At 57.1% G+C, this 8,657-nt stretch overlaps 1 protein-coding gene across 5 annotated transcripts in view; it reads right to left on the bottom strand.

Annotated features, from left to right (window-relative positions):
• Window positions 1–1,405: 1,405 nt before the first annotated feature.
• MLXIPL (MLX interacting protein like) overlaps window positions 1,406–8,657 on the bottom strand; it is a 50,395-nt gene continuing 43,143 nt past the window's right edge. For 3 of the 5 annotated variants that reach the window (XM_032254974.1, XM_032254973.1, XM_032254970.1), the window contains 9 exons: window positions 7,873–8,042; window positions 4,991–5,522; window positions 4,462–4,755; window positions 4,188–4,303; window positions 3,973–4,092; window positions 3,663–3,790; window positions 3,459–3,582; window positions 2,454–2,583; window positions 1,406–2,173 (listed from right to left, as the gene is read on the bottom strand). In XM_032254974.1, coding sequence (XP_032110865.1) covers window positions 2,055–2,173; window positions 2,454–2,583; window positions 3,459–3,582; window positions 3,663–3,790; window positions 3,973–4,092; window positions 4,188–4,303; window positions 4,462–4,755; window positions 4,991–5,522; window positions 7,873–8,042 — 1,733 coding nt within the window. In that variant the 3' untranslated portion in view covers window positions 1,406–2,054. The remainder of the gene's footprint in view (window positions 2,174–2,453; window positions 2,584–3,458; window positions 3,583–3,662; window positions 3,791–3,972; window positions 4,093–4,187; window positions 4,304–4,461; window positions 4,756–4,990; window positions 5,523–7,872; window positions 8,043–8,657) is intronic. The other 2 variants (XM_032254971.1, XM_032254972.1) reach the window with 2 other exon arrangements.

Genomic DNA, 8,657 nt, shown 5'->3' with positions numbered 1-8,657 from the left:
CCTCCGCCTCCCAGATTCAAGGGATTCTCCTGCCTCAGCCTCCCGAGTAGCTGGAATTACAGGCACCTGCCACCATGCCTGGCTAATTTTTTTGTATTTTTGGTAGAGATTGGGTTCACCATGTTGGTCAGGCTGGTCTCAAACTCCTGACCTCAGGTGATCCACCCGCCTCTGCCTCCCAAAGCCTCCCAAAGTGTTGGGATTACAGGCGTGAGCCATCGCACCAGCCAGTATCAGTTTTTTTTCTAACACATCCCAACTAAGCGGCCTTCCACTCTCTGCTTGCATACTTCTCGTGATGGGGAGGTCACTACCCTCCCCACCTGCCCCACCAAGAGAGCATATTCTCCTGGGTGGTTCCAGTGGATGCCCTGTCCAGTGGCCCTCCTTGGTCCCAGCTCTCCCTTATTCCAGCTCTGAAGGTGGCAAGCCTCTCCAAACTGTCTCCTGTGTACTCTCAACTCAGCACCTAGAGGGTTCCTGTAAAAAAGTTACATCTGGCCAGACACCGTGGCTTATGCCTGTGATCTCAGCACTTTGGGAGGCCACAGCAGGAGCATTGCTTGAACCCAGAAGTTCAAGACCAGCCTGGGCAACATTGCAAGACCCTGACTCTATTCTTTTATTCTATTTTTTTTTTTTTTTGAGATGGAGTCTTGCTCTGTCACCCACGCTGAAGTGCAGTGGCACGATCTCGGCTCACTGCAACCCCCATTTCCCGGGTTCAAGTGATTCTACTGCCTCAGCCTCCCAAGTAGCTGGGATTACAGGCATGCGCCACCATGCCCAGCTAATTTTTGTATTTTTAGTAGAGACGGGGTTTCGCTGTGTTAGCTAGGCTAGTCTTGAATACCTCACCTTGGGTGATCCGCCTGCGTCAGCCTCCCAAAGTCCTGAGATTACAGGTATGGGCCACTGCACCCGGCCATTGACTCTATTCTTGTAAAAAAAATTTTTTTTTAAAGTTACATCTGATCTTTTATTTATTTTTCTTTTGTATTACTGAGACGAGGCCTATGATCCTCCTGCCTTGGCCTCCCAGGGTGCTGGGATTACAGGTGTGAGCCACTGTGCCCAGACTTTTTTTTTGTTATTTGAGACAGGGTCTCTCTGTTGCCCAGCCTAGAGTGCAGTGGTGTGATCACAGCTCCCTGCAGCCTCGAACTCCTGGGCTCAAGCGATCCTCCCATCTCAGCCTCCCAAGTAGCTCGGACTACAGGCACGTGCCACCCCTACATGTGATCTTGTCCCACCTCCACTCAAAGCCCTCCAGCTGCTGCCAGCTCAGAGTAAGCCTCCAGGCCCTTTCCTGGCCCACAGGGCCATCTGGAAAGCCACCTCCCACTGCCAGCAGGCTCTCTCTCCATCCCAGTGTGAGTGAGACACATTGACCATCACACTGACATGCCCGCAGACAGTTTTTCCTTTTATTGGACAAGAATTCTTTACAAAACCCACACACACGCATCCACACACACACAATGCCTGCCCTGCTATGGTCACTCCACCCCTGGTCTCTCCTGAGATCAGACCCTCCTGGCCTCTTCCACGGGGAGCCATCCTGCAGCCCCTCTGGGTCAGCAGTGAAGGTGCAGAGAGAGGGACCCTCCTTTTCTGCTTCTCTGCTCACGAATAGAGGTCCATGTCCCACCTGTGGGGCAGCAGGTGGAGGGGACAGAGAAACAGCCTCCTCTTCTTTCCACCGTTGAGCCCCCGGAGTTGCCACCCTAGGCCCCCAGTGTCACAGCTGCCAAGGCCTGGAGCTCATCTGCTGATTGAACCTTCCCCACCCCCATTTTGCAGATTGAAACTAAGAGGTCCAAAGACGGGGGGCGAGTCTCCCAAGGTCATGGTGCTGGAGCACAGTGGCAGGGCAGGGACAGGGGCTCAGTTCTTCTTGGCCTCCAGGAGGTGGGAAGCGTGAAACCTGGACCCTGCTCGACCCCCCCAGGGAAGGGCAGAGCCAGGGCCTGGGGCAGGGAGGGAGTGCCCAGAGATTATCCCTGGAGCCAGTACCCCAGGACAGCTGAGTGAGCAGCAGGGTGTGGCCAGGACTATAAGGGTTTGCCAAGGGTGCCCTCTGTGACTGCACGCGTGGCTTGCTCAGGGATGCGCCCCGGGTCAGTCAGGATACTGGTAGACGTGCCCAGCTGGCGTAGAGAGTTCAGGACAGCTGGGAGGGAGACAGAGAGAGAGACACCTCCTGGGGTCAGGGCCCTCCCCTTGGACACTGGAACCAAAGGGATGGGGGAGGTCCCAGTTAGCAAGACTGTCACCTCCTCCTAGAACCTCTGTGCAGGCATCTGGTGGATGGAGGAGCATCTGGGGTATAGGAGGTGGCTACAACCCTAGGTGTGTTGAAGGCAAGCTGGATGTGGGGTCTAAGCAGGGCGGAATGCCACCCCACCCCTGAGGCTTGGACCCCCTAGCAGGCAGGGAGATGGCTCACGTACTTGGCCGGAGAGCAGGCAGAGAGCAGTACTGGTCCAGCCAGGCCAGCGAGGTCTGGCGGAGGGTGTGCACGCTTGCTGTGGACACCATCCCGTTGAAGGACTCGAACAGAGGTCGGATGAGGATGCTGAACTGGGCCCAGGTCAAGGAGCTGCCTGCGATCCAGCTGGTATCCCATGTGGAGCCCTAATGCCCAGTTCAAACCCGGGGAAGAAAGGGCCTGAACACTGTCTAACCTTGAACCCCAGGGACTCCTGCTGCAGCTCCTACTTCTTCTTTCTTTCTCTTTTTTGAGACGGAGTTTCGCTCTTGCTGCCCAGGCTGGAGTGCAATGGCATGATCTCAGCTCACTGCAACCTCCACCTCCCAGGTTCAAGCAATTCTCCTGCCTCAGCCTCCCAAGTAGCTGGGATTACAGGCATGCGCCACCACGACCAGCTAATTTTGTATTTTTAGTAGAGACAAGGTCTCTCCATGTTGGTCAGGCTGGTCTGGAACTGCTGACCTCAGATGATCCACCTGCCTCAGCCTCCTAAAGTGCAGGGATTACCCCAGCCCTCTGGCTCTCAGTCCCCTCCTCGTGGCCCCTCCTCAGCCCCTCCTTTGGGCTGAACCATTTCCCATCCCTGAGCTCCCTTCCCTGGCTCAGTCAAGAACTTGGTCCCTGAGCCAGGTTAGGGAGTGGATTCCAAGTCTTCTCTAGGCTTCACTCTAGAGTTCAGGTTCTCCCAAACTGCACTTGGGACCCCTGAGGTCAGGGCCGAGGCTTCCCTTGCCCAAAGACTCCTTCCTCAGTTTCCCTCTCTGCTCCCAGCTTTCCATCCCTGGGCAATTCTGCAGCCCAAGATGGCCAGGGCATGGAAGCAGGGGTCAGAACCAGAACCCATCCCCTGGGAGCAGCTCTGAGCCTGCCCGGCCTGGAGAGCTGGGCCTACATCCCCACACAGCCTCATCTCATCCCGCCACAGCCCCTGCAGCCCCCAGGCCATGGGCTCGAGGGAGGATACCACCCAGAACTTCCAGTTGTGCAGCGTACGGGTTCGGACGTAGTCATCAAACATGTCTCGCATCTGGTCGAACCGCTGGTGGGTGATGGGTACTCCTGTGGCGGGCAGCTGCTGCTGGCACAGGCTGGGGGCAGGGCGGGGGTCAGGGGCTGGGGGTCAGGTGGCATGTGCCCCTGTCCCAGCACCCGCCTGGACCCTGCCTACTTAATGGCGGCGTTGAGCTCCTCGATCTCGTCCCGCAGCCGCTGGGCCTCCTCCTGCAAGCTCGCGCGCTCCTGCTGTAGCATGAGGATGTACTCGGCGGTCTTCTGCAGCGTGGTGGCTTTGCTCACCTGCAGACGCCACCAGGGGGGCTCAGGCAGGTGCTGGAGGCTGCACCCTGGGACCCACTGAAGCACTAGGATGGGAGGAGGCAGGAGTGTCTGGATCGCTCCCCGTGATTGGGTCTTGGGTGGGGGGGATCCAGAAGGGGGCCCTGTGGTTTTGGGGGTGCCAGCCTGGGTCTGGGGCTCACCTTGAGGCTGGGCTGTGCACTGAGTGTGCTGACAAGCCCATGAAGAGTGTCAAACCCCAGCTTGATGTTAAAGCGCCGCTTCTGCTCCGCGGAGATGTGTGTGATGCGCCGGTTCTCGGTCTCGGGGAGCAGAGAGGGGGGGGGCTGAGCCTGGGAAGGAGCCCGGGAGGGACTGGGGGAGGCAAGCCGATCTTGGGGTTGGGGGTGGTGCCCACCTTGTTGCTGTCTGGACGGCCCCGGCTGAGGCTGGGTTGCGGGGGAGAGACACGGATGCTCAGAGTCCCAGGGCCTGGCATGGAGCTGAGGTCCCCTGACAGCCGCCGCTCGCTGCCTGTGGAAGCGACAGACGGACCCAGAGAAAGACCACCCAGGGGAAAGGTCCCCATCACCCCCTTCCTCTCATCCTGGCCCCAGACCCAGTCCCCTTCCTCTTCCTCCTCTTCCCCCTATCCCCTAGACTCCCCCAATCCATGCGACCCCTCTCTTTACCGCTGGGCGCTGGCGGCGAGAGCCGCTCCACTTTGGGGACAAGCAGGGGCCTGGAAGGGGCCAGCGTGGCCAGGCCTGGAGGCGGCCGGGGCGGTGTAGGGGCCGGGGTCGGGGGAAGGAATGTGCAGGGGAATTCAGGGACCTTCTCCTGCTGGGGTGGAGAAGGGCAGAGAGTCATGGTGAAGCCCATGGGCAGTGGCCCACCGCCCAGTGCCCGAGATCTTACCGGGGATCCTGGGGACCGGAGGAGGGTGCTGGCCACAGGAGGTGGCTCCAGGGATTGCTCTGGCTTGGCTGTGCAGGACAGGACCATGAGGCTGCTTGGGCTGGCCCACCCGAGGCGTCTCTCAAGACCCCAGCCTGCCCCTCCCAAGAGCCCACACCCCTTTTAGGTATGGGGCCCACGTCCCTCATTCCTCGATGCTCTGTCCCTCGAACTGAACCTGCCCCTTTGCCTTCAGCTTCTGCTCCCACCCCCTGACCTCCCTCCCGGGCTTGCCTCTCCCCATTGCTGGCCCTCCCATCTCACCTGCAGTGAGCAGCTGTGTGAGGCAGGGGTTGCTGCTCCCTGCCGTGCTGGGGGGGCTGGCAGTGGCAGGGGCCAAGGTAGGGGGGCTGGCTTTCTGTCCCCTAGGGGATGGGGTGGGGGGCTTGCCTCTGGGGATGGAGAAGCAAGGCCCAAAGGGAGGCTCTGGATACCCCGAGGGCAGAAGCTCTATGGGGAAGGGGGTGGGGGCCGGGCTGGGCACGGGCTGCGGGGTGGATGGGAAGGCTGCAGGAGCAGGCAGCAGCGACACTCCCGGGGCAGGAGGGACAGTGGGGAAGGGAAACCTGGGAGAGAAGAGAGGCTCTTCCTGCAGCAAAGCAGCGGGTGGTGTCATGGGATGGAAGGGAGGAGGGGGGCAGGGCTCAAGGCCTGGCACCTTGGCAGGGTGAGGGTAATGCATCAGAGGTGGGGGTGCAGGAAGGGATGGGGGCTTGGGCTTGGGGTCTTCAGGAAGGAGGAAATCAGAACCCAGGAAGGTGCTGGAGTCCAAGGGGCCAGGGCAGCTGTTCCGAGCCTGGTTGTGGGGACAGACAGACACTTAGAGGGCAGGGGAGAGAGCCGCCCCTGGCAGCCATCCAGGCTTCCCCTGCCCTGCCTTGGCTGAGCTCTGGACTGGGCACTGGGGAGAGATAGGAGAAATAAGTCCTACCTTCCAACACACACAGGAGTGCGTACACACACGCGGGACAGGGAAATTATGAGAGGAGGGAATAGAATATATTTATGCACAACACAGGCACAGCGGAGCATCAGTCTTCCTGCCCGTCCACTTGTCTCCTGAATAACTTATCCATCCATTCACTAACTTGTCCACCAATCCATCCACTAACCAACCCACCCATCCATTCATCATCCATCCAGCCATCCAGTCATCATCCGTCCATCCACTAACTTGTGCACCAATCCATCCACTAACCAACCCACCCATCCATTCATCATCCATCCGGCCATCCAGTCATCATCCATCCATCCACTAACTTGTCCACCAATCCATCCGCTAACCAACCCACCCATCCATTCATCATCCATCCACCCATCCATTCATCATCCATCCACTAACTTGTCCACCAATCCATCCGCTAACCAACCCACCCATCCATTCATCATCCATCCACCCATCCATTCATCATCCATCCACCCATCCATTCATCATCCATCCAGCCATCCAGTCATTATCCATCCATCCACTAACTTGCCCACCAATCCATCCACTAACCAACCCACCCATCCATTCATCATCCATCCAGCCATCCAGTCATTATCCATCCATCCACTAACTTGCCCACCAATCCATCCACTAACCAACCCACCCATCCATTCATCATCCATCCAGCCATCCAGTCATCATCCATCCATCCACTAACTTGCCCACCAATCCATCCACCAACTCATCTACCCATCTTTTAATCATCCATTCATCCACTAACTGTCCACCAATCCATCCACTAACCAATCCACCCATCTTTTCATCATCCATCCATCCACTAACTTGTCCACCAATCCATCCGCCAACCAACCCTCCCATCCAGTCATCAGTTGTCCATCTATTAATGCATCCTCCAATCTCTCCATCCACCCATCTTCCATTTATTCACCTACCTATTTATCAATTTATGAACTAGCTCATCTACCACTCTCTCCACTAGCCCACCAGATATTAACGCATTAACTAATCCATCCAATCATCTATGCTTCCTTCATTCATCCACCAACCAACCCATCCATAATCCATCCATTCACCATCTATACATTTACAAGCCACTTAACCACTCACCAGCCCATTCACTGATTCGTTGAACTACTCATCTGTGTATCTATCCACCAGGCCATCCATCCAACCAACCACTCACCCACCCATATATCCACCGACCCACATGTGCCTCCACCACCGTCTAAGATGCATCTATCAATTCACCAACACACCCATTCATATGCACACTTGCTCATTCATTCAGTCACTGACTCACTCATTGGACAACCATTCACCAAGTGCTGTTATGTGCCTGAGCTGCATTAGGTATAGAAAATGCAGTGGTGAGCAAAACATAGCCCTTCCAGTAAGGAGCTCACTATCTGGTGAAGGAGAGACACCCCTCAACAACCAACTACAATTAGGACTTGAAAAGTCTGATGATGGAGGGGAAGGCCTATAACCAAGCAGCAGGAAGCAACATCTGAATTGCACCTGGGGACCGGGCGTGATGGCTTATGCCTGTAATCCCAGCACTTTGGGAGGCCAAGGTGGTTGGACTCCTGAGGTCAGGAGTTCGAGACCAGCCTGGCCAACATGGTGAAACCCCATCTCTACTAAAAATACAAAAATAAGCTGGAAATAGCTTGAACACAGGAGGTGGAGGTTGCAGTGAGCAGAGATTGTGCCACTGCACTCAATCCTAGGTGACAGAGTGAGACTCTGTCTCAAATAATAATAATAATTGCACTGGGAATTCATGAACCAAAATGGTAGATTCACTGTTTCCTAAACATCCATGCTCAGCTTTCTTCCTCAATGCGTTTGTTCCTGCTGTTCTCCCATCTGGCTTGCCCTCAGCCAGTCTCTTCTGTTCAAAGCTGACCTATTTAAGGCCCAGAAACCCCCCTCCTCCAGGAAGCCTTCTAGAAGCAACCGGCCTTGGTGGAGCTTACACTGTGGTCCCCATGCCCTTAGCTTTTCCCCACAACCCCTTTGTCCAATTCTGCTTCATGGGATCCCTCCCAGAGGATGGAGATGGGGCCTTTCTTCCCCTCTAGTGTCAAAGCAGAAGACCACACACTCAGGGAACCCAGTACCTCCTGGACATAAGCAGGGCAGGACCAGCTCTGAAGTGAGCTAGACAGGGCTGGATGGGCTGGGGTGAGCTTACCTGCAGACGGCTGTGTCCGGAGAGGTGGGTCATGCCCGTGGAAGCCGGGGGCACCTCCGGGCCCAGGGTCCCACTGCTGAAGAGGGAGTCAGCCACGGGGCTGAAGCTGGGGGGCTCTGGGAAGTTTGAAGTCATGGGCGTCTGTGGGGGGCGGGAGTTGGTAAAGAAATCTGTAATTCAGACACACAGGGCGACAGCAGTTAGGGCCAGGGCTATGGCTGGGAAACAGCTGGGAAGAGAGTGGCCTGTCCCTAGCCTTGGCGGGTGGGGACCTGGGGGCCAGCGGACAGGGGTGGGGGTCCCTTCCACAGGAGATTGTGAAAGTGGAAGGGTTTCTGTCTCAATCAGGGGAAGCAGCAACCGTCTTGGGTGGATTGAGCCGTGTGGGAGATAGCAGGGGACTGTGGGTGTGAACAGGGACCCCAGGAACAGCCCCTCCCTACCCAGCCCCAGATTTAGCTCAGGGAGTCCCCTCCCCATCCCCTGGTGGCTCCCCTTCCCTGATCTGCTGGAGGTACAGAAAGGGGGTGCCCAGAGACAGTGCCAGGGTGGGAAAGGGGTGCAGTCGGTGCAGGGGGAGGAGGTCTGGGATGGGAGGGGCCCCAGGGTGGCAGAAGTTCAAGGGGTGAGTTGGAGATGAGAGGGGACACGAGGTCATTGGTTCCGGCACAAGTTTGGTTTGTTGGAAGGTCAATAGGTGAAGCCTAGGAGTGGAGTGAAGAGTGTAATGGGGCTAGAGGGCCTAAGGGTGGGCTCCGGGTGGGGTGGGGGACAGGGGGCCTAAG

The sequence above is a fragment of the Sapajus apella genome, unplaced genomic scaffold, assembly GCF_009761245.1.
Source record: "Sapajus apella isolate SASKATOON/1434 unplaced genomic scaffold, GSC_monkey_1.0 scaffold88, whole genome shotgun sequence".
Taxonomy (NCBI): Eukaryota; Metazoa; Chordata; class Mammalia; order Primates; family Cebidae; genus Sapajus; species Sapajus apella.
Note: the sequence above shows the minus strand (reverse complement) of the source record. Positions and strands in the feature narration are given on the sequence as shown.